The 21,200-nt window shown below is 41.6% G+C and overlaps 7 protein-coding genes across 9 annotated transcripts; 4 read left to right on the forward strand and 3 right to left on the reverse strand.

Moving 5' to 3' along the window:
- The first annotated feature begins 485 nt into the window (after positions 1-485).
- Positions 486-3,997, forward strand: LOC133841054 (E3 ubiquitin-protein ligase ZNF598). The gene is made up of 7 exons (XM_062273314.1): positions 486-1,085; positions 1,156-1,301; positions 1,360-1,671; positions 1,734-1,982; positions 2,049-3,315; positions 3,379-3,576; positions 3,642-3,997. The coding sequence occupies exons 1-7, from the start codon at positions 795-797 to the stop codon at positions 3,837-3,839; spliced, it is 2,661 nt and encodes an 886-aa protein (XP_062129298.1). The 5' UTR covers positions 486-794; the 3' UTR covers positions 3,840-3,997.
- A 745-nt stretch (positions 3,998-4,742) lies between these two features.
- Positions 4,743-7,339, forward strand: LOC133841057 (unconventional prefoldin RPB5 interactor-like protein). The gene is given in 6 exon segments (XM_062273316.1): positions 4,743-4,843; positions 4,902-5,200; positions 5,253-5,529; positions 5,532-6,112; positions 6,114-6,660; positions 6,768-7,339. Coding segments are annotated over 6 exon segments (2,079 nt in total). The 5' UTR covers positions 4,743-4,813; the 3' UTR covers positions 7,113-7,339.
- A 420-nt stretch (positions 7,340-7,759) lies between these two features.
- Positions 7,760-11,177, reverse strand: LOC133841056 (RNA polymerase II subunit A C-terminal domain phosphatase). Its single transcript, XM_062273315.1, has 7 exons — positions 10,731-11,177; positions 10,456-10,549; positions 9,966-10,402; positions 9,718-9,899; positions 8,425-9,654; positions 8,138-8,356; positions 7,760-8,080 (listed from the first exon to the last, which is right to left on the reverse strand). Exons 1-7 carry the CDS (start codon positions 11,078-11,080, stop codon positions 7,944-7,946), a joined length of 2,649 nt encoding a protein of 882 aa, XP_062129299.1. The 5' UTR covers positions 11,081-11,177; the 3' UTR covers positions 7,760-7,943.
- Positions 11,178-11,199: 22 nt separating this feature from the next.
- On the forward strand, positions 11,200-13,852 carry LOC133841058 (peptidylprolyl isomerase domain and WD repeat-containing protein 1). 2 transcript variants are annotated; one of them, XM_062273317.1, is made up of 7 exons: positions 11,200-11,506; positions 11,562-11,949; positions 12,010-12,759; positions 12,813-12,937; positions 13,076-13,196; positions 13,388-13,607; positions 13,667-13,852. In XM_062273317.1, the coding sequence occupies exons 1-7, from the start codon at positions 11,329-11,331 to the stop codon at positions 13,811-13,813; spliced, it is 1,929 nt and encodes a 642-aa protein (XP_062129301.1). In that variant the 5' UTR covers positions 11,200-11,328; the 3' UTR covers positions 13,814-13,852. The 2 variants fall into 2 exon arrangements, with proteins under 2 accessions (XP_062129301.1, XP_062129303.1); XM_062273319.1 differs by having other exon boundaries at positions 11,215-11,506; positions 12,813-12,931.
- A 56-nt stretch (positions 13,853-13,908) lies between these two features.
- LOC133841060 (steroidogenic acute regulatory protein-like) lies at positions 13,909-17,522 on the forward strand. 2 transcript variants are annotated; one of them, XM_062273320.1, is made up of 12 exons: positions 13,909-14,041; positions 14,526-14,707; positions 14,773-14,924; positions 14,996-15,154; positions 15,213-15,266; positions 15,329-15,461; positions 15,534-15,667; positions 15,853-16,005; positions 16,072-16,176; positions 16,236-16,843; positions 16,916-17,039; positions 17,109-17,522. In XM_062273320.1, the coding sequence occupies exons 2-12, from the start codon at positions 14,608-14,610 to the stop codon at positions 17,187-17,189; spliced, it is 1,803 nt and encodes a 600-aa protein (XP_062129304.1). In that variant the 5' UTR covers positions 13,909-14,041; positions 14,526-14,607; the 3' UTR covers positions 17,190-17,522. The 2 variants fall into 2 exon arrangements, with proteins under 2 accessions (XP_062129304.1, XP_062129305.1); XM_062273321.1 differs by having other exon boundaries at positions 14,776-14,924.
- LOC133841073 (neuropeptide SIFamide) lies at positions 17,411-18,127 on the reverse strand. Its single transcript, XM_062273341.1, has 2 exons — positions 17,787-18,127; positions 17,411-17,721 (listed from the first exon to the last, which is right to left on the reverse strand). The coding sequence occupies exons 1-2, from the start codon at positions 17,920-17,922 to the stop codon at positions 17,633-17,635; spliced, it is 225 nt and encodes a 74-aa protein (XP_062129325.1). The 5' UTR covers positions 17,923-18,127; the 3' UTR covers positions 17,411-17,632.
- Positions 18,128-18,138: 11 nt separating this feature from the next.
- On the reverse strand, positions 18,139-19,965 carry LOC133841074 (uncharacterized). Its single transcript, XM_062273342.1, is given in 3 exon segments — positions 18,139-18,874; positions 19,064-19,452; positions 19,454-19,965. Coding segments are annotated over 3 exon segments (1,302 nt in total). The 5' UTR covers positions 19,760-19,965; the 3' UTR covers positions 18,139-18,267.
- Positions 19,966-21,200: the final 1,235 nt, after the last annotated feature.

The following is a 21,200-nucleotide window of genomic DNA, read 5'->3' on the forward strand; positions in this document are numbered from 1 at the left end:
CGATTGTATTGCTTACTTGATAAATATCGATTTTTAATGTAAACATCTATGCAATAATTTTATTTTTTGTGTGAAATATTATAAATACTTTTTCTAATAAAATTATCTTTTTTAAAGCTGCTTTCTTTATTATGAAAACATCATAAGCATGGTGCAACAACGTCGATTTAACATCGCGCCTTTGAAAAATGATTACAAATATAAAATAAATAATTGCTTATCGATGTTTCGACCTATTCCCAAGGAATCGAAAGTGCCATCGATGTATTTGCAGCTCAAATAGAAATTATAGATATTAGCTTATCCTATAAAATAAATAACAACCACTACTCTTCGTATGATACAAATTAGTTGTTTCTTAAAGCATATTACATAATTTCAAGGTCACTTTCAGTTATCTTTTTGAATTTAAGTTATTTCTAGTAATTGTGAAATCTAATACAAGTGCGACCATATTTCATATTTTGAAACGCAGTCATCGATTAATTGGTCAATCGAATAGTGCTAGTTGTACCATTCTCCACGCTGACAAAATTCAGAGAAATTTGGAAGTCGTCGCTTTGATTTAGTGCAATTGGATTGTGCCTGCTATAGCGCAAAGTTAGTTAATTACCAACGTGTTTGCACAAGTGCATAGGTTACATAGTGTTCAACCAGCTGTCATAAATAACAACAACACTGTCCAAGCAAAGCAGTTGTGACAGCAGCAACAACAATAACAACAAAACTAAATTTAGTGCAGATTTTTTCTTGGCAACAAGTAGAATTTTGAAGTTCCCCTCGTTATCAACGCCATGCAAAACTCAAGATCGCGGGGCTCTTCGGGCAGATCGCATCGTCGACCAACCGCTGCCGCCAACAAATCATCAACATCATTAACGGAGGCCAACACGAAAATCGCCATCGACACGAGCAACAACAATCAAGTGGGCATCGATGATAATGCGTGCGTGGTTTGTTTCAAGAATGTAGAGATCTATTCAATTGGCGATTGTGATCATCCAGTGTGTTACGAGTGCTCCACACGCATGCGTGTCTTGTGTCAGCAAAACGAGTGTCCAATTTGTCGGCATGTGCTGTCCAAGGTCAGTTAATTGAGTTTTTCCCCTACTTCGTTTGCAATTGTCAACAAAACCCTTGTTTATTGTGCTGCAGGTGCTGTTTACATTGGAAAAGTTGCCTTATCGCGAGCTGGAGGCGAGTAATCGCTCCGATTTCTATAGTAAAAAGTATCGCATTGGTTTCTGGAGCTCCGACATTCAGCAGAAATTCTATCAATTACTCGATCATCCCTGTCCGAAGTGAGTTTTAGCTCCAATTACCTAAAAGATGATCAATTAATGTCTTTTTCTTTCTTAGATGCGATGCGCAGCCATATAGAACCTTTCAGGCGCTGCGTAATCATGTCTTGCGCGAGCACAATATGCACTTTTGCGATCTGTGCGTTGAGACCTTAAAGATCTTCACGTTCGAACGTCGTTGCTATACGCAGGCAGAGCTGGTTGTGCACAATACCAAAGGTGATCCGGACAACACTTCGCATCGTGGCCATCCATTGTGCGAATACTGCAACACACGCTACGTGGATCGCGATGAGCTGTTTCGGCACTTGCGACGTGATCATTACTTTTGCCACTTTTGCGATGCCGATGGCTGCAATGATTTCTACAAGTAATTGCAATAGTATATTTAAATATCTTTTATCTCAATTGATAAGTATTTGTTGGTTGTAGCGTCTATGCTGATCTAGCGGATCACTTTCGCAAGGAGCATTATCTGTGCGAAGAAGGAAAATGCGCTACCGAGGAGTTCACAGGCGCCTTTCGCAACGAAATTGAATACAAAGCCCATGTGGCAAATGTGCATGGCAAGACTTTGAACAAATTGCAGGCGAAACAGACGCGCACGTTGCAGCTGGAGATTACGTTGGGACCGCGAGGGCGCGGCCCCAATCAACAGGGTCTTGCCAACATGCGTTCCAGGTAAGCAGCTTCACTAAGCAGTCTCTGCAAGTTAATTGCTTCATTTGTCTTTCATCTATCGCATAGAAATGACGAGCATCTGGACTACTTGGATGAGCTGCCCTCGACGAGCACACATCGCAGTCAACCGGTCACCATTGATGCTGGCAATGAGGAGGAGTTTCCCATGCTGGCTGGTATTACTCCAGGACCTAATGTGTCACTCACCCGAGCTCCACCACCGTCTATGCGCAATCTGAGCGGCACTTCGGGACTTGCGCGCACCAAAGAAAACTTTCCAGCGCTTGGCGGAGCTGCTGCCACAAGCGGTAGCACATATGCTCTTGCGCGTGCTACAGCAACCAGCGCAGCACCTGCAACTGTTGCTTACAAGAAGCCGGCAAATACATCTGGCGTATCTAATGGCATGATGCTCCATGTGTCGAATCGACCGACGGCAGGTGCTGCAAACAAAAAGGCGGCACCAGAAATGGATTTTCCTGCATTGCCGATGGGCAAGGGCAAGAGGACGACACGCAATTTGGAGGAAGACATGCTGCCCAGCAACACTGGCGTCTCCATCTCCGATGTGGCTGCCAAGCATCGCACTTTGGTTGATGATTATGTATCGGTGGCGCATCCGAGCACCTATCAAAAGATACAAATGGTACAAAAAGAGGAGTCCGAGGCCAAGGCACGTATGGAGGCACTGAAAAAGAGTGCGCCCAAGCTGACGGCAGCCGAGTTTCCCACATTAGGACCCAGCAGCACAAAGGCACCAGCTTTATCGAAGGCCAGCGGCGGATCAAATGCTTTAAACTGGTCCAAGCCTGGATCGGAGAAGAAGCAACGGGAACTGGACAATCGCAGGTCAAAGGTGGCACCAGCCCCTTTGTTGCCTACGCCCAAAGGTAGCACGACAACGACGGCCAGCATTAACAATAATAAAAATCAGCAGGAGCAACAACAGCAGTCCAATAAAAAGGATAAAAAGTCCAAAGAGAAAAAGAGCAATCAGGAGAACAATCAACCAAAGGTGAACAAGCAAAAGGAGAAGAACAATAACAATAATAATAATAACAATAACAACGAGAAGCAATCACAGCAACAACAATTAGCAAACGTTAACTCCAATGGCAATTTATCAATGCCAACACGTGCTCCTCCAGGCCTGAGTATTGGCGGTGGTAATCCAGTTAAACCGCCGCCTGGTTTTATGTCTAACGTCACTTTGAATTCGGTGGCCAAGCTGCCGAACAACTTGACATTCACCAGCTCATCCGGCGAAAATTACAGCATTGTGCCGAGCTCATGCAGCTACAGTGATCCTCCAGATACGGCAAATAGAAATCAAGTAACTGCAATTGAATTTTACATTTGTAAATATTTAGTTAATGGCTTATTCTTCCCTTCTTAGAATTTGGTAGATCAATTGCGCGACGTACTTAAGACAGCCGAGAACTTTAACGAATTTCGCTTGCTCTCAGCCAAGTTTCGCGATGGCTCCTGCACTGGCCAAGTTTATTACGATCATTGCCAGTCTGCGATGCGGGATAAATTCCATAGCTTATTCCCCGAACTTTTAGTAATGCTGCCCGACATAGGCAAACAACAGGTTGAACAACTATACTCCAAGTGCTGATTTATTTGATTTTAATCTGAAATTGTCTTGTTTTCCAGGAACTTTATTTGGTGCACAAACAATATGTGAACACATTAACGCCGTCTCAGGAGAAATCGTTACCCAGCCTGGACGTCTGTCTCAAATGCAAACAGGTCCTTCTTTCCGCCGATTTTAACAGTCATCAGCAAGTTCATCAGCTCAGCCAACATGAGAATAATGCAGCATCGAATAGCAAGAATACGCAACGTAAATAAATTCAGATCTAGATCCCAATTACATCGAACGAAAAATAGTAAAAAAGAGAAAGCTTTTCTTATGTAAATTTTCTATGTATATAATTAATTGTTATTACCCACGGCCACACGACAACAATGAACAAATAATGAAACTCTTAATGTGAACGTAGGCTTAATTACATATATACTTTTTATATATGATCTGTATCTGTATAATTAGGCCTCGTAAAGTGACGCTGTTTTTGCATGTAACGTTTTTAAAATGTGTACATGATTTTGTAGATCATCCAATTTTGGCAGCTTGCACGTGTCGAATGCGATTTGTTTTTTTTTTTACTTTTAAAGAGTGAGCTTGCTGTAAACAATTACAATACTGAATAAAGTGCAAAACAATCAAATTGCAATTTACTATCTGTACTCTCGATCTAATTGCCAATTAGCATTTCAAACATGATGTAGATAAAACTTCGTATGAGATAAAAACCCAATTAATGGGAGTATACATATTTGCGCATCTTATCAGCTTTGACTAATAGATTAGATAGAAAAGGAGTTGAATTTATTACTCTTCCACTTCTGAAAAAGCTGGGAACAATTAGTGTTGACAACGGTTGTTGATTTAAAAATTATTGGCGGCAAGCAGCTCTTATCGCTCCAAAGCTATCGACAATTTCACGTGAGACCACACTATCAATTATATATTTGTGTGATTTTTGGTATACTATTGTAAGTACATACTTGCAAATTTAATTTTGAGAGATTACTCTTAATACCTTTATGCAGTATTCAGATTTATTTATTTTTCTAATTCGTTAATCAAATTGTTTTAAAAAAAGAAAAACTATTTTAAGCATATTATGTTAAAAGCTCTTTAAAATATGGCGCCTTTTGTATCCCCAGCCAAATGTTTCGTTTGGTATATTTGGTATAAATTTGAGCTTTAATTAGCATATTTGCAAATTAAGCTTGCGGTCACCCTACAAACCAAAACGATGGAGCGGCGCGACGATGTGCTTAGGCAGGTAAGGCAGTTTATTTAAACATTAAATGGGATAGTATACGATGCGAATATTATTTTAGGCGCTCAATAAGAATGCGGACGAGACGGATCGCTGGCAGGCATTTAAAGCCGATAATGAAAGCGCTATTGCGAACTTGGACATGTTCTCTAAGAAACTGAGCGTCGAGGTTATGGTGCCAATTGGCAAGAAAGCTTTAATGCCGGGCGAATTAATTCACACCAATGAGCTGCTTGTGGGACACTATCAAGGTTACTTCTCCGCCTGCTCAGCCCATAAAGCCAAGGAGATATGCCAACATCGTCTACGCCTGGCCGAAGAGCAATTGAAGAAACTTGGCGTCGAAGCAGAGTTGTGGCAGTAAGTAAAATAAGATTGTTTAGTTAACTGGACTTGATCATTGTTCTTTTAGAAACAAACTGGAGAAGCCGCTGCTGGAGGGCGCAGTACCAAATGCAGGTGAAATTGAAATTGTGGAAGACTACAATGAGGAGGCACACAACAATTGGTTGAAAGCGCACAAGGAAAGCATGCGAAAGCAGAAACAAGAGGAGCGTATTCAACGCGCATCCCAAGGAAATGATCAGGAGCTCTTTCAAAAACTGGAAGAGCGTGAAATGCTGGAGGAACTTGGCCTTGATCCTGATAATCTCAATGAACACGAACTCAGCGAGCTGCTGCAGAAAGATGAAGATGTAAAAAAAAACCTAAATCTGAGAACAAAGACTGTGATAAACAAGTTGAACAAGATATGACAGATGAAGAGGTATTTAATATACTAGATAAACTGGAAGCCGAAGAGCTGCTTGAGGAAGATGACGAGCTGGATGAAGAGGCAGCGCAGAACGTACAAAGCGCCAATGAATTGGTACAAAACCTAATGAAAGGTCAAGGTATTGATGCGACGCCTGTAAAAACTCGCATAGTCAAAGTACAACCTGAAATCGAAGAAATACAGTTAGCGGAAGAGGAGGAGGACGATGATGATGATGATGGTGACCAACCGGAGGAAGTTAAGGTCATAAGAGAGCAGCTGGTCCAGTTGCCCAACGAGCAGCAATTGGAGTTTTTGCAGGAACAAATCGAAATTATTAAAACGAAAATGCGAAATATACAAAAGGAACAATTCATAAGCGATGAGCTTACTCATTTGATGAATGTGGTTGTATGCCTGGAAGATGATTTGCAGGAAATTATGATGGAGCAGGTCGAAACCGCAAGCACGGACGAACTAACCGATGAACCACAATCTATGCCAGCTGTAGTCGATAAAAAAGAAGAGAAGAATATCTTTTGCTAAGGAAGACTATCATGTGCTCTTCAGAAAGGAAGAAGCCGTCGATAAAATGATGCGCAAATATAAGAAACTTCAACCGAAAGTAAATCGTGATGTCATTTCTCTTGATGATGCCCCAATGCAAGAAACAGTAAAAGAAGTCGCCATAGTGGAGCCTTCTAAACCAGTTATCCCTTCACCAATTATGCAGAAAGTGGAGCAAAATCTAGAATTTGTGCAGCAGCATCAAAGTGTGCAGGACTTTGATTTGGTCAATCAAATACTGGAGGCTTCAACTGGAAAAATTAATACGCTACACATTAGTTTCAAACATTCCGATGCTACAGCAGCTGCATCCGAGTTCGATGGCACTACGCCTAGCAATCCAGCCGATTTTTATCTTTACGAAAAAGCTCAGTCGCAGAAAACATCTGGCAATGAGTTTCCCATTTATGTCAATAGTTTTGAGGGTGAGGAAGAGCTGAAGGTGCCAATACTCAAGGAAGAAGCCAGGCAGGCTGCGTACGATGATCCAAGGAGCCAGGTTAGCTATAATATTTTTGTATACTTCTTATTACTTTATATGGAAGCCATCTTAACAGTTCAACATACTTATGTATTACAACAATTTAAATGTCATTTCATTTTCAGTTTTCTAACCCAGCTGCCAACTTAGAGGCAGTTGAAACCAAATCCATATTGCGCAACAAATCGGCCGTGGAACGGGAGACGCACAACAACAGCGCAGAGGAGTCACAGCCAATTCCAATGATTAACAGGGTGAAAAGAAGCCGCAATAGAAAGCAGAAAAAGCAGCGCACCATTGATGATGATTTGCGCGACATGAGCGCCTATCAAAAGGTGATGCAGGATCTCGTCGAAAAGGAGCCCTCCACCATTCCCGAGCCTCTTCCCGAGGGCAACTACATTGATGCGCATGCGCCAAAGCAGCGCATCAGTCGGTTTAAGGAACAGCGTAACACGAACAGATCATAGTTAAGAAGATATGTACATTTATTTATTGGCGATAAAATGAAATCGTGTATGTACATATGTACTATATATATATATTGTATATCTAGATAAATACAACTATATTGTTTAGGCTGTCTTGTATTAAATCACACAACAAACAACTAAGCTAGAAGATTTGATATTAAAATAAACACTATTTGCTACTCCGTTTCAACGGAATTTATTTTTAAAACATTTACATTTTACATTTACGTTACGCAAAAATTTACTTACAGTGAGATATCATTTTGATTTTACATTTTAATTGGATGCCAAGATTTGGGAACAGCGTTTTGACTGACAGCTTAACAAGACTTCTTCCTAATTTCGACGCCATATACTCGAAGTATTTTGTATTGTATGTAGGATTTTTGTGGTACATATGTGCAAAAGACGTAATGCAGAAAAGCTCACACGTCTTGTCTTAAATTAGGTGGTGTTGCTAAAAGTTAAAATAATATTAACTACTAATACATACAGTGCGCATCTTCTTATATATAATCTCGCGATCAAGTTCACTCTCACTCTCTCTAAATATGTTATTTAATCTTCTTTTGTTTTGCCGGTTATTGCTTTTTTATTGCTGGTTACTAAATAAACCAGGAGAAAATTAATTTAATTACGTTACGTTATCTTTTTTTTTTTTTTTTTTGCTATTTTGCTTTTTTTGAACAATAGGTACATTTGAAATGTCAAAAGTGTGTGTGTGGAGCATTTTGTTCACAAGTTCATTTAATTTTCCATGCCTCAATCATGCCTTTGACTGGCATGATAGAGTTCATTTTTATTTCAATTGTGCAGATCGCAGACCGCCTAATCTTCTAGGCCGAGAAATTCACGTTCCAAAGCAGCGCCCATCATATTCCATTCGCCATCGTCGCCTTCATCGTCCTGATTGTTTTCGCTATTTGAGTCCGAACCCATTTCTAGATCGGATGGCAACTCTTCGCCTGCAAAGCAAACTATTTAACAAATTGAGCCTAATGGTATAAGATGAATTTCATTACCTCGACGAAACTTGGCGCTTGGCATTTCGTCGTCATCTTCTTCATTTTCCTCGTCCTCATTTTCATCTCCTTCATTGGAGCTTTTGTCAAAGTCAGCAGCGCTTCCGGTCGGCGCTCCCATCATTACATCCTCGGCGCGGGTAAAGAAATCATGAGCTCGATTCGAGTTGTCGTCATCGCGTTTTCGCTTTAGCAACTTCTTGTCCATTGGCGGATTTTCTGCACAAACAATTATTTAATTAACAATTTTATTATTTAATTTCTATATAAAACTATATAAAACTTACCAAAATTAACAGGTCCTTCATCGCTGGATGAATCGGACTCGAAGAATGTTTCGTAATCCTTGTTCATAGACTCAATGTCCGCATTGGTGAATACCAGCAATGGATTAAGTGTTTCCCGAAAGTTGCCGCCCTGCTCTTGTTGCATGCTGCTCGATGGCGAAATCTCTGATCTCTCATTGTAGTTGACTACGTGCTCGGGACTATGGCAATGTGCTGGCGGTTGTCTGCCCTTATTCCGTGACTTGCGATCAAGCGGAAACAGGCGTTCCTCGACATGCTCCCATCGCTCGGCGCATGCCCACAACCAATTGGCATTCACTACCTTGATGTTAATCTCCTTCTTGGCGGCGTTCACCTTATAGGTTCCAGCATTAACAGCCACAAGATGTGTGATTTCCTTGCTGATGTTCGACTGCACCTCGGCACCCAAACTCTTGGCTATAAAGTAGGCCCGTGACTGTTCGAGCTTCATTTGTGTGGGCACTAAGCCGGAAAAGACTAGATTCTGTCCGCGCAGCACTTCGCAGCGTATCTTCGGCACAATAATCTTCAGATCGGGTATTTCTGTGGTCTCATCGTAGATGGCATAGAAACGTTTGTGAATGTTGCGCAATATGACTTCGAGATACAGTAAATAATCATCGGGATCCTCGATTTCGATTTGTTTCTGCCCATCGCTGGTGACTTTAACATTTGGACTCGGACTTTGCGATGTTGTTGCCACATCATCAGCTTGGGCAGCGGCTGCTGTTGCTGCTGACGCGTCATCTTCGCCACGTTTATCGTCGCCACTTGTTGACGAAGCGATGCTTTCGTCATCTTCTTTCTTAGTCGCCGACGCTTTGGAGTTATCAGAAGGCTCCGATGGCAAATCATCGGTAACATTAATATCATCACAATCGCTGCCTTGTTTTGCGTTATTCATTGACTCTTGTTCTGGCAAACCAGAGGAGTTTTCATCGCCAGATGTCACATCTTCTGATGTTGCTTCCGCTTTGCCATTGAATTTATCGGCGCTCTCTTCAACTGCTGTGCTACTGGCTGCATTAGCTGCTTCTGCATCTTTGCCTTCGCTTGTCAGTTCAAATGCATCCACAGACTCTTCATTACCCTCTTCATCCTTGCTGGTACTCGAAACTGTATTATCCGCCTTGTCAGCATCATCGGCATCGGCTTTCGGCAGTTCCTTAGATGCACTCTCTGCTTTTTTGCCAGCTAGCTTATCAATTTCTGTAAATTGAAATCAATAAATTCTAATTACAAAGTTAACAACAAATGCAGCCAACAGTTTACCTTTGAAATCGACGCCTTCACCGTCTAGTTCATGTTTGGAGAGTCCTGGAGGCGCATTGATGTCACCGGTATGCTGAAAGAAATGATACGGTTTCACTTGTATCAAATTGGAGGCCATGTTCCAAACATCCTCACGATCATCAATAATGCACACCATCGAATCGCCATTCGGAAAAAGAGCTCTAGACAAACAAAAAGGTAAATATTAGCAATATAAATTAAAATGCAATTAACAAGCGCATATATACTTTAGATTGTCCGTCTTGCTGGTGGCATTGAAGCATTCGTCGCGCGACAAAATGCGATGTGAAAAGAACTTGCCATCCGGATCCAGCAGCTGTGCAATCATGTGCGCATAGTTTCGAGCGCCAAATGTGCAAATATGCAGCTCATACAGCTGCGACATGCGCTCCAAAAACTCTGCGGTGCCGGGGCGCAGACGCGTATGATACCAAGGGGATTGGGGGCCATACAACTGAAAGTGATAGATGCCCTTGATGTTCTCCGGCACCGAATCGTTGGTTGTGTGTATTACTGTCTGATCGAGATCCACTAGCAGCACCAGTTTGCGATCGGCCAGCAGCCGTCGTGTGTCATCATGGCCCAGTTTCTGAGCGAGCTTTTGTGTGACCTTCAAGTCGGGCATGGTGTGCACCATGGGCACTGATGCTTCCGATGTTTGTCCCTATAAACATAGATTATTAATTATCGATACATTTAATCTTATTGGTCACTTACATTTTCGTTTTGACGCAAATCTGCGCCGCAGTCTGCGCACATGTCCTTGATAACAGTTGTGTGTATGCATTCGGATAACTCTAAAAGCGCATCCCTGCGAGAGAGAGCGAAAGAGAAAGAGTGAGAAGAGTGCGAACACAACAAAAACAATAGCTTCAGCTTGAGATTTTATGTATACGTTCATATGTGCATAATTGCATTCCACCCACACCCACCACACGTCCCTTGTTCCATCCTCCCGGAAAAAGAGGGGGCCACGAAGAAGCAGAACTCACCCTTTTATCACAATCTCGCCTTCCTTTCGCAGCCGCTTTTTTACCACACCAGCACGATTTGACTTATACTTATGGATGGTGGTGTCGTCCTTCTTGATCGGTTTGCCATCGTCGCCCAGTTGTTGATAGAGGAACAGGATTTGTGCCGCCGAAACATTTTGTCCTTCGCGTACGCGCCATTTATTGATTCGTATGCGTGTCTCTGTCGCTCCAAGTACTGCTGCTACAACTATGCGATTGGCGCCGCCGCCAACACCGCTGCCGCCACCACCAGTGTCGTCAGCATCCGTTTTAGGCTTACACGCAGTTTGGTTTGTGTGTGCCGCATCCTCTTCGCTTGTCTTTTGCATACTTTATTTCAAATTTCTTATATATATTCAGATTTTTTATAGGTTGTTTCAAATCTGAAGCTTGTTATGTTTTTAATTTGTGTGAATTGCAAATCGCAAAATAATTGCCATTCGCAATGTCGGCTTACAGCTGATGGTTGATAATCGACCCGATAACACAAACATAATAATCGGCGCATTTCGATAGATTCTGCATATTTGCACGCTGCGCTTGTTTGGTTTTGTTTATACGTTTATTTTTATTAAAAATGAGTAGCGAAGTAAAACGCGAAGAGTTGAAACGTCGTGGTAGTGCAGATAAAGATGATGATGAGCCAGAGAAAACTACACAGGAGCCAGAACCAGAGGCAGAAGGCGAAGACGACGGTTGGATTGGTCCCATGCCGTCAGAACAAAGCGCTGCAGTGCCGGCTAAGAAAAAGAAAGGTAAACAAATGATTAAAAACCCTGGAATACATTTAATACAATAATATCCCTATAGTACTACCATATGAGAACATCTATCTGGAGAATCTACCTAACGCCGAGAGCTATGAGCGGAGCTACATGCATCGGGACGTCATTACGCATTTGGTGAGCACAAAAACTGAATTTGTAATCACAGCTAGCTTGGATGGCCATATTAAGTTCTGGAAGAAGATGGACTTGGGCATTGACTTTGTGAAACACTTTCGCAGCCACTTGGTGCCCATCAAGTCCCTGTCCACCAACAGTAGTGGTACATTGCTCTGCTCTGCGGCAACCGACCAAACGGCTAAAGTTTTCGATGTGGTCAACTTTGACATGATCAATATAATACGTTTGGGTTATACGCCGCTTTGTAGCGAGTGGATCAACTCACCTGGCGATGCAGTGCAGGGACTCGCCATGTAAGTTAACTACAAATTATATTTTAAATAAATTATTGTGATATTTATGATAACTTTCAGCACCGACTCGGAGAGCAACAGCATTCATATCTATGATGGCCAAAGTGGCGGTGACATCTTGCATTCGTTAGACAAACTGCATTCGGCACCTGTGGTTGCCATGTGCTTTAATCTGGCCATGGAAACTGTGATTTCAGTCGATCGTAACGGCATCTTGGAGTACTGGCAGAATTCAAAGCATGATTACAAATTTCCACAACGCTTGGTTAACTTCGACTCCAAGCTAGACACAAGTCTCTTTGAGTTTGCCAAACACAAGACAATGGTCACGGGCCTGGCTGCAACACCAGATGGCAAACGCTTTGCGGCTATTTCAACTGATCGCAAGGTGCGTGTCTTCCAGTTCAATACGGGCAAATTGTTGCGTGTTTTCGATGAAGCCTTGACCACTTACACGCAAATGCAACAGACGCCACATGCGCTACCTAACATGGAGTTCGGCAGAAGAATGGCGGCTGAACGGGACCTTGAAAAGACGGCTCAAAATACAACGCTCAACATACTCTTCGATAGCACTGGTCACTTTTTACTCTATCCCACTATGCTGGGCATCAAGGTAATCAACGTAGCCACCAATCGTTGTGTCACCATTTTGGGCAAGACAGACAATATCCGTCCGCTGCAAGTGGCACTATTTCAGGGCCGCATAAAGCGTCAAAAGGCGGCCATAACGCTGGAGCAGGAAGCCAGCGAGAATCCGGCGCTACAAAATTTGCTCAACGATCCGACAGCTTTTTGCACAGCCTTCAAGTTAGTTGATTAAATAAATATTAGTTTCTAGTATTAACTATTTCTCCTTTTAGAAAAAATCGCTTTTACTTATATAGTAGGCGTCTGCCTTCGGATCTACAAGATGTAGATCGGGATATATTTAATGAAAAACCATCGAAGGAAGACATTATTGCAGTGCCCGAGTCTCAAGGTATTTGTTTGTTAACGGTTTCTACTAATCCCATATTATTACTAACAATCTTTTATTCCTTTACACGCCGACTTTGATCAGAAGAAGGTTTAATGCTTACATTATGTACTTTCCAAATAATAAAATTAACAAAATTTGTTTTAGTTATACAACGTATCTACGAGAATGTAGTTCTGCATACCACCAAGGGGGATATTCATATGAAACTGTTCTTCAAGGAGGTGCCCAAAACCGTGGAAAACTTTTGTGTACATGCGAAGAATGGGTAAGACTTGGATTTTCAATACAAATTTTTTTATGTGCAGTTAGCAGAAGAAAGCTTCACTCGAGTTTGGTTGAATTTCAACCGATTTTTGGGAAACTCAACTGCCAACTCTTATTGAGTATTCTTTAACTACAAGTCTTAGCGTTCAACTTGAATAACATTGAAATTAATTTTAAATTGCTTCTTCATAGCTACTACAATGGACATATATTCCATCGAGTCATCAAAGGATTTATGGTGCAGACTGGCGATCCCACAGGCACCGGAACTGGAGGCAAGTCCATCTGGGGCAGTGACTTTAAAGATGAATTTGTGCCAAGCTTAAAACACGATCGTCCGTATACCGTGAGCATGGCAAATGCTGGACCCAATACAAATGGCAGTCAGTTCTTTATTACAGTACTGCCTACGGTAAGGTTGAAATGGGATATATTAAAAATCAAATATATAAAAACTTTTTTTGCTTACAGCCTTGGCTGGATAATAAGCACACGGTGTTCGGTCGTGTCTTTCGTGGCATGGAAGTGGTGCTGAATATATGCAATGCTAAAGCAAATCCCAAAACAGATAAACCCTACGATGACATTAAAATAATTTCTATACATTTAAGTAATTGAATGAAGAGTAGCGAAATAAAACGGTTTTATTATTTCAAATGGTATTTTTATTTTGGTATTTTGATGTTGTTGGCGTGCGGTCACGCTGATCAGCTGTTTATGCATTGTGCATCGTAGCTTCACCCCCGTATATTCCGTTGTACGAGTTAACTGCCTAACAAATTGATAATTGCAATAAAACATTGGATATATAGAGTGCTAGTAAAACCATTGGTGCTATTAAAAAGTGTAAGAAAGCAGCTCACAACGTAACTAATTTAAAATATATACGAAAAGTATCAGTGGAATGGTTAATTTGCGGGTTGGCAATAGTTGAAAATGTTGTTTATGGCAGAAAAAACACAAAAACAAAGAGAAAGAAAGAGGTGATGCTTATCAGCACTTAATCAAACAAGCAAGTCGACCATAAATCGGGTCAAGTCACCCACTAATGCACTAGCGAACAATTAGAATATAAGTAAATACAGAGACATACGTGATTAATTGTGCCTTATCAGCATAAACATAAAAAAAGCGGAACTATAGCACGCCGAGGAAACTCGATTCGTTTCAATACAATTAGTCATACATTTTTGCCGTTTTTGGCTTTCTTCTTATCGACTATCGACAGCAGTTGGCTTTTTGTTTAGTGCTTTGCGTTATTTACTGACAAAGCTGATAAAGCCACTATATTGTTTTATTTAATATAAACAATTGTTAATTATGATTACAGGTGATTTGCAAAGTGGTTGTAAAATGAGCTAACTTCTAAAGTCGAAGAAGAACTCGATTACCGAAGTCAACACAACAAAATCATGTCCCAGAATGATTCCGATGACGTACGCAGCACTGCCCAGCTCTTCCTCACAAATGCTCGGCAACCTGGCAATCCATATCACATGCCATACGATATGGGTAAGAAATGCCACATAAAATACACCCTTATAATTAAATTGTTCTTTATTGATTCCAATTCAAAGTAGCGCGACCGCATTCCATTAATCTGTTTACCGAGGAGTTCTTGGGCGGCTATATGCAGGATGGACGCATGTCAGTGGTGCGACGCTTCTTCTGTCTCTTTGTCACCTTCGACTTGGTGTTTGTATCGCTGCTCTGGTTAATTTGCATAGTTGTAAGTATACAGTATATGTATACAGTATTTAGTATATTCTCTATTTCTTAATTTATCATTTATATTTACAGATCGGTGGCGACAATATATTCCAGGCCTTTCAGAAGCAAGTGGTTCAGTATACCATATATACATCGCTTTTCGATGTGGTTGCCACTGCGCTGTGCCGCTTCGTAGTCTTAATATTCTTCTATGCAATGTTATACATAAATCATTGGTCCATCATTGCGGTAAGTTGCAAATTACTTTAATCTCCAGCTTCACTTCTAATTGTTGTTCTTCCTGCAGCTATCCACAAGCGCTTCTTGCATGTTTCTCATCACCAAAGTATTCTTCTACGATGTAAGAAGCTAAATTATTATAAAATGTATATTATTTATTTATATTCTGCATTTCTTGTATAGTGGGTGCACTCCAAGCAGCAAGTATTTGAGGTGATACTCATCATCACATCCTTCATTCTGGCTTGGGGAGAGGCTTGGTTCCTTGACTGTCGCGTCATACCACAGGAACGACATGCACGCCATTATTTCACCGGTTAGTTGGACTTTAATTTATACATTTTCAAGTACTTATTTATTTATGCATATGCTATGCTTTCTTGGTCAGCGGCCACCACAAACGATCGCACTCCATTCACGCAGCCAACGATCTTGACCGAACGCGAACGTCCACCGCAAAGCGTTACTGATTTCTATTCACCCTTGGATACGGCGCATCACTCGGACGAGGAGGATGAACAGGTAAACCAAGCGATAACCTATGCGCATACTTTAAAAATCTAATGAATAAAACAAATTGGAACTATAAAAGAAGCTGTCATCCGATTGCTGACATCAAACGCAGCTTCAAGATGTTCTTGGTTATTAACAATTTTTTGTAATACTTTACCTTTTATCAACTTACTTTGAATTGCTTTGTTTTGCAGGACGAGGAGTACAATCAGATGGGTCTAGATTGCCTGCGGAAGGCTTACGAGCTGATTGAGTCCACCGATTGGAAAGTGGAGAAAGTAACGCCCAAGGGCGACACCATTCACAGCACGCAGCGCGAAAAAATTGGCAAAATCTACAAATTGACGGTGAGTAAAGTAACTTTAAAAGTTTATAAAAAAACTTACTGATTACTTTATTTGTGGTTACAACAGGCACGTCTCAAATATCCTGCCAAGGCGCTGATGGAGGAGCTTTTCTACCGTATTGAGGATGTGCCCAAGTGGAATCCGGCATTGTTAGAGTCCAAGATAGTGCGCGTATGTCATAGCTCTATTTATGAAAGAATTACGATATTAAATCAATTTATATATTTTAGAAAATCAATTCGTACACCGATATAACCTACCAAGTGTCCGTTGGCGGTGGCGGTGGCATGGTGAAGAGCCGCGATTTTGTTAATCTCCGCTGCTGTCGTCTAATGTACAATGGCAAAATCTGTGATGACGACGAGGTCGCCGCACTTTGCAGCGATGACGACGATGACAATAACTCTCTAAGCCGCTCTTGCGAAGGAAGCGTGAGCACTCTATCGGACACTGAATCACACACTCCACAAACTGGAAGCGTTACTAGCACTCGAGGTCGCTTTCTTGGCGGCTTCAGTCAGAAATCAGTTGCAGGAGAATCTGTTGGCGGCAGAGCGGCAACAGCGCCCACAACTCCATACGAGACATTAAGCAAAAGTCTGGGCGCCAAAGGAATGGGTGCTGTAATAAATTTTAATGTTGAGCCACCGCCACTAGATGATTCATTTGAGGATGCCAAAGATAGCGTGGATGATGTGCCAATCGCAGCAACTAAGGAGACACTTACGTTGGCAACAGCGGATTCTGCTGCAGTGGGCAAGACCAAGAACAAGGTGTGGATGAGCTCAGCAATTAGCGTTGAATATGCGGCAGTGCCAGCCACAACGAAATACACAAGGTGAGACACTTATATAAAAAGTGTTTCTTTGACAACATTCTCAACTATACATACATACCTACATATTTACAGAGGCGAGAACATTGTGTCCGGCTTTGCGTTCCGCGAGATCATTGGCAAGTCGGATAGTTGCATACTGGAGTGGGTGCTATGTCTGGATCTGAAGGGTTATATACCGCGCTATGTGCTGGATGCAGTGAGTAGATGAGAAATCCTACTTATAATTTATTAGTATAGTGTATTAATATATAATCTTTTATTGCAGGCACTCACCTCGTCCATGGTGGACTACATGACATACCTGCGCAAGCACATCAATGAGCTGCGACAGCGTCGGCGGCGTTGACTGAGCAGAGTTCTATTGTACATACTATATTTTATTATAGTAGTAATAGCTCATGCAGCCTATTCAAATTGTATTCTATTAACTAAAGCTAACGCTACAGCTAAATCTAAAACTAAAACTATATTTATATTTATATGTATAGTTATGTATGTATCTCAAGCATGTGCAAGCATTATATATGTATGTATATTGATGTAGAAAAAAGTTAAAGAGATTGAGGATCAAGTGCATTGCTCTAAGTTTATTGAGTATGTATTCTATATAAGTTGATAGGAACGACTTAAGCTAAATACATTTTATACATGCTTTTCTTTTGTCATAAGATTAAGTTAATATTCGCTGGTTGTGATTAGGTTATTGCAGCTGCAGCATCTGGCACTGTGCTGCTTAATGGCGCGTAAGTGTAAGATCAGTCCCATAATGTGCATTCTCAGGGCGTGCTCCTATTTGCTGTCGTTCTGTGGAAACCAGCTTTGACACGCCTCCACGGCCACCTCACAGGCAGCATTCATAGCCTTGGCGTTGTCGTAGTCTAAAAAAGAGAGAACATTTATGCTTTAACTAATCTTTTCGCTTAGTACCTTTAACTTGACTTACCCAAAGCATTGCGCTTGCCAAAGATGCTGCCGTTGAATGGGGGCTTCCTGTAGGCGGCTTCACTGCTGCGCAACAGTATTGTGGCTACAATGATGGTAACCAGCAGGAAGGTGAGTGTGCATCTTAGAGCGGCCATTCTGCAGTCTTGATTGAGTGTGGACAGTGTTGAACTGAACGAGATTCGATGATGCTTCTGCTGCTGTTGATGATGATGCTTAGCTGTTGAGAGCTGTGATGCTTGTGTGCTTTACGTTTGCCATAACACAAGCTTTTATAGTAGCTGGAAACTAGTGGCCAACCCCCAGGATTGACGAGAAATGAAACCACTGTAATTGCGTTAGGCGCGTTGTAATTGAAAACGAAATTGCTTGAGGGAATTTCAGCGTGTCCTAACATAAAAATTTAATTTCTACTATATATACAAATACATATTTATGGCTTAAGTAAAATCTGTCACTACTGCCAACAATTTCGCTGGTGGTTAAAAGGTTGCCTTGCTGCCCATGTTCCATTCGAGCACCTTGTTGAACTCCTTCTCGCCAAAGCCAATAGCCACCGCCTGCTCCACGCAACTATTCTGACGCTTCAGGTTGTCAATCATGAATAATTGCTTCTTGTAGGCGTTGAGCAGATCGGCTCGTTGACGCTTCAGCGCCTTGATGCGGCTGTCACGCAGCTTTAGCTCTTTGCGTTGCGTCTCCTGCTCCTCTCGTTTATCGCCACTCTGCTGGCTAAGCATTTGACGTATAGATTCAGCTTCGTCGTTGGCACGCGACAAGCGATTCTCCAGATTGATATTAGTTTGTTTCAACATTTTGTTGTCGCGCTTTAGCAGTTCCAGCTCCCGCTGCAGATTACCGAACTCCTGCTGGCGTTCCTTTTGGCGTCGTGTTGCCTCTTCGCTCTGCTGCTCGAGTCGGTGCAGTTGATCAGTCAATTTCGTGTTCGAGTTGATGGCCTGATCCCGCTGGATTTCGATTTTCCGTAGTGCTTCCATGGCCTCGTCCATACGCTCCCTTTGAGCCGACATCTCTTGTGTGAGTGCTCCATGATCCTCCTCTAATATGACCACCTTGGCCTTGAGAAATCTGCAAAGGAGAGGGAGTATTAGCATTGTATCGTTTAAATCAATTTCAATCGCGCCGATTTTCTTCGGTTTTGTTTTCAACGTTCAATTGTTATCGATCGATATGTCGGCTTTTGCATTGACGATTCGTGCAGCGGCCTATCGATATTTAACTTTGATTTACAACACTACTAACAAAAATGGCGCTTACCGTATAAAGTTGTCCTGAGTGAGATGCTTCTTGGACTGTCCGTTGATCACCGTCGTGCTCTCACGTGTCTGCTGCGTCACCTCCAGCTCCACCAGTTGTTGCGGCTGTTCTTGCTGCTGCTGCAAGTGCTGCGCGTTGCTTGACATGTCGTCATCATCTTTGCGCAGCAGCAGATCCAGTGAAGGACTCTGCGTAAAATTCGGATTGCGATACTTCACATACGTTGCCGTCTTGTGGACGGCTCTGCGGGTGAAGGTGCTGTCCCCGCGGATTGTGGGCTGTGCCGTGGCATACTTGCATTGCCCCTTGCCAGGCTTCCAGTCGCTGCCTACAGCACCTTGGCGACGCTCCGGCAGCTTCGATTTGGTCAGCGAGGTCATCAGAGTCGGCGTAGTCTTTCCCCCTGGGCGTGGGTGACGGGGGCGTTGTCGATGGCGATGTGCCAGCACTTCTGTTCAACGACTTCGACTGGCACTTCATCTTCGGTCCCCGTCCCGATGTTGGCCTGATTGTGGCGCTTTCGCCATTGAACTTCTTCTTGAGCAGCGTGCTGGGACCCTTCTGTTTAAGGTAAGTGCCATACCGAGATTGACTTACCACAGGTACCTTCTGGTCGTCGCCGGGTCCCAATGACATTAGATTAAGCTCCTGATTAATTTTGAACAACTCCTTTTCGCGTGACAATATCTCGGCCATAGTGCCGAATTAGATGATATTGTATATATATAGGTATCTCTATCGCAGGACACTTGTGCGCCAAATTATAGTTGTGAATTTGAGCGTTTTATATCCTGAGAAACCCTTTTTCAACATGAAATTTTTTTACAAAACAATTAGTAGATTAATTGACAATGGGCTGCCTTTCTGCATGCCTTGCCTGACTGCCTGCCTGCTTATTGAATTTTAACTTGAAGCTAAAACCAGTGTTCATTTGATTCTCTCACTCTATCCCGCCCTTACAATTCAAATGTACATAAATAAACAAAATATTACAGTTATTTTCTCGCACGCCGACTTTTGAATACTTTAAACGACTAAAATTGCATTCATATTTATTTCCAAGATTAGACTCAGAAAAAAATAGAAACAATTAAAATTAAATTAAAATTATCGACAGCTTATAAGTATGATACACACCAGCAAGAATTAAAGCATTTAGTTAAAATGTATAATATCAAGACCACTTATTGCATTAAACTGACTTTTGTTGGAGCTTGAAATATTAAGATATTTGTCAAGACTACAACTATATCATATTTGAAACTTATTATAATATATATAGAAGCTGAAAGAGTCAGATATGTGCTAATTTTCCTCATGATCGCCACAGAAATTATAGCTTTTCAGATATACATATCCAGAAATGGCAAAATCGATATAATTTGTTGAAATGATGAAATGTAGGATATATTATTGTTATCTATGCGTCACATACTTCAGCACAAAGTTTCAATACCCTATGCTAGAATAACAATAATTCCTTGGAAGCAACAGTAACCCTTGGCTACCTATGCCGGTCCCTTTGCCTCCCTTAGGGTTGTTTTTCGTTTCTCTTGTGACTGTTGCTATTGTTATTGTTTATTGGCCAGCAATGCGAGGGCAACCAAAACCTAAGGCCAACGACTTGTCAATTTATGAACTTGTCAGCCGCGTTTTATGAACTTGTCCCACAGATCGTGTGTGGGTGTCAACACTGCTGTTTTTGTAGTTCACAGATGTTGTTATTGTTGTTTCTTTTGCTTTGTAGACTTTGCCAAATATTCACGAAAAAGTTCAACTTTTCAGCGTGGGTAGTCGATGAATTCTTCGTCTTCGCATGCGAATGTCGAAAATCTTTAGAATTGTGTTTTTTTTTTCATACTGTGATGTAATTGTAATTGATTTATTGCCAACTGAGCTGATGAAACCCACTTATGGCCAAAAGCGGCAAAGACAGCTATGATTCAGCTACGAGTTTGCCAATAGCTAATTTGTATCTCTTGTTTTATGCGAATTGAGAGACATCTGCTAAATTAAACATGCGTATGAAGCTTAATCTTAAAATTGGAATTTGTAGTAACGTGCGAAAGCTAATTGATTAAAGCTAAGGGTGAATTTAAGAACAGCAAGATCATTAAAATTAAAATTAAAATTTATT

The sequence above is a fragment of the Drosophila sulfurigaster genome, chromosome 3 (genome assembly GCF_023558435.1).
Source record: "Drosophila sulfurigaster albostrigata strain 15112-1811.04 chromosome 3, ASM2355843v2, whole genome shotgun sequence".
NCBI classification, from domain to species: domain Eukaryota; kingdom Metazoa; phylum Arthropoda; class Insecta; order Diptera; family Drosophilidae; genus Drosophila; species Drosophila sulfurigaster.

Excerpts from the sequence above, each read along its gene's own strand:
- LOC133841056 (XM_062273315.1), bottom strand. The coding sequence starts at position 11,080 with ATGCAAAAGACAAGCGAAGAGGATGCGGCACACACAAACCAAACTGCG. Across the intron at positions 10,403-10,455 it reads ATTTGCGTCAAAACGAAAAT|GGACAAACATCGGAAGCATC; the intron begins GTAAGTGACCAA and ends CTATGTTTATAG. Across the intron at positions 9,900-9,965 it reads AGCAAGACGGACAATCTAAA|AGCTCTTTTTCCGAATGGCG; the intron begins GTATATATGCGC and ends TTGTTTGTCTAG.
- LOC133841058 (XM_062273317.1), top strand. The coding sequence starts at position 11,329 with ATGAGTAGCGAAGTAAAACGCGAAGAGTTGAAACGTCGTGGTAGTGCA. Across the intron at positions 11,950-12,009 it reads GCAGTGCAGGGACTCGCCAT|CACCGACTCGGAGAGCAACA; the intron begins GTAAGTTAACTA and ends GATAACTTTCAG. Across the intron at positions 13,197-13,387 it reads TGTGTACATGCGAAGAATGG|CTACTACAATGGACATATAT; the intron begins GTAAGACTTGGA and ends GCTTCTTCATAG.
- LOC133841054 (XM_062273314.1), top strand. The coding sequence starts at position 795 with ATGCAAAACTCAAGATCGCGGGGCTCTTCGGGCAGATCGCATCGTCGA. Across the intron at positions 1,672-1,733 it reads GGCTGCAATGATTTCTACAA|CGTCTATGCTGATCTAGCGG; the intron begins GTAATTGCAATA and ends TGTTGGTTGTAG. Across the intron at positions 3,577-3,641 it reads CCGACATAGGCAAACAACAG|GAACTTTATTTGGTGCACAA; the intron begins GTTGAACAACTA and ends CTTGTTTTCCAG.
- LOC133841060 (XM_062273320.1), top strand. The coding sequence starts at position 14,608 with ATGTCCCAGAATGATTCCGATGACGTACGCAGCACTGCCCAGCTCTTC. Across the intron at positions 16,177-16,235 it reads TAGAGTCCAAGATAGTGCGC|AAAATCAATTCGTACACCGA; the intron begins GTATGTCATAGC and ends TATATATTTTAG. Across the intron at positions 16,844-16,915 it reads GCCACAACGAAATACACAAG|AGGCGAGAACATTGTGTCCG; the intron begins GTGAGACACTTA and ends ACATATTTACAG.
- LOC133841073 (XM_062273341.1), bottom strand. The coding sequence starts at position 17,922 with ATGGCCGCTCTAAGATGCACACTCACCTTCCTGCTGGTTACCATCATT. Across the intron at positions 17,722-17,786 it reads TGGCAAGCGCAATGCTTTGG|ACTACGACAACGCCAAGGCT; the intron begins GTAAGTCAAGTT and ends TCTCTTTTTTAG.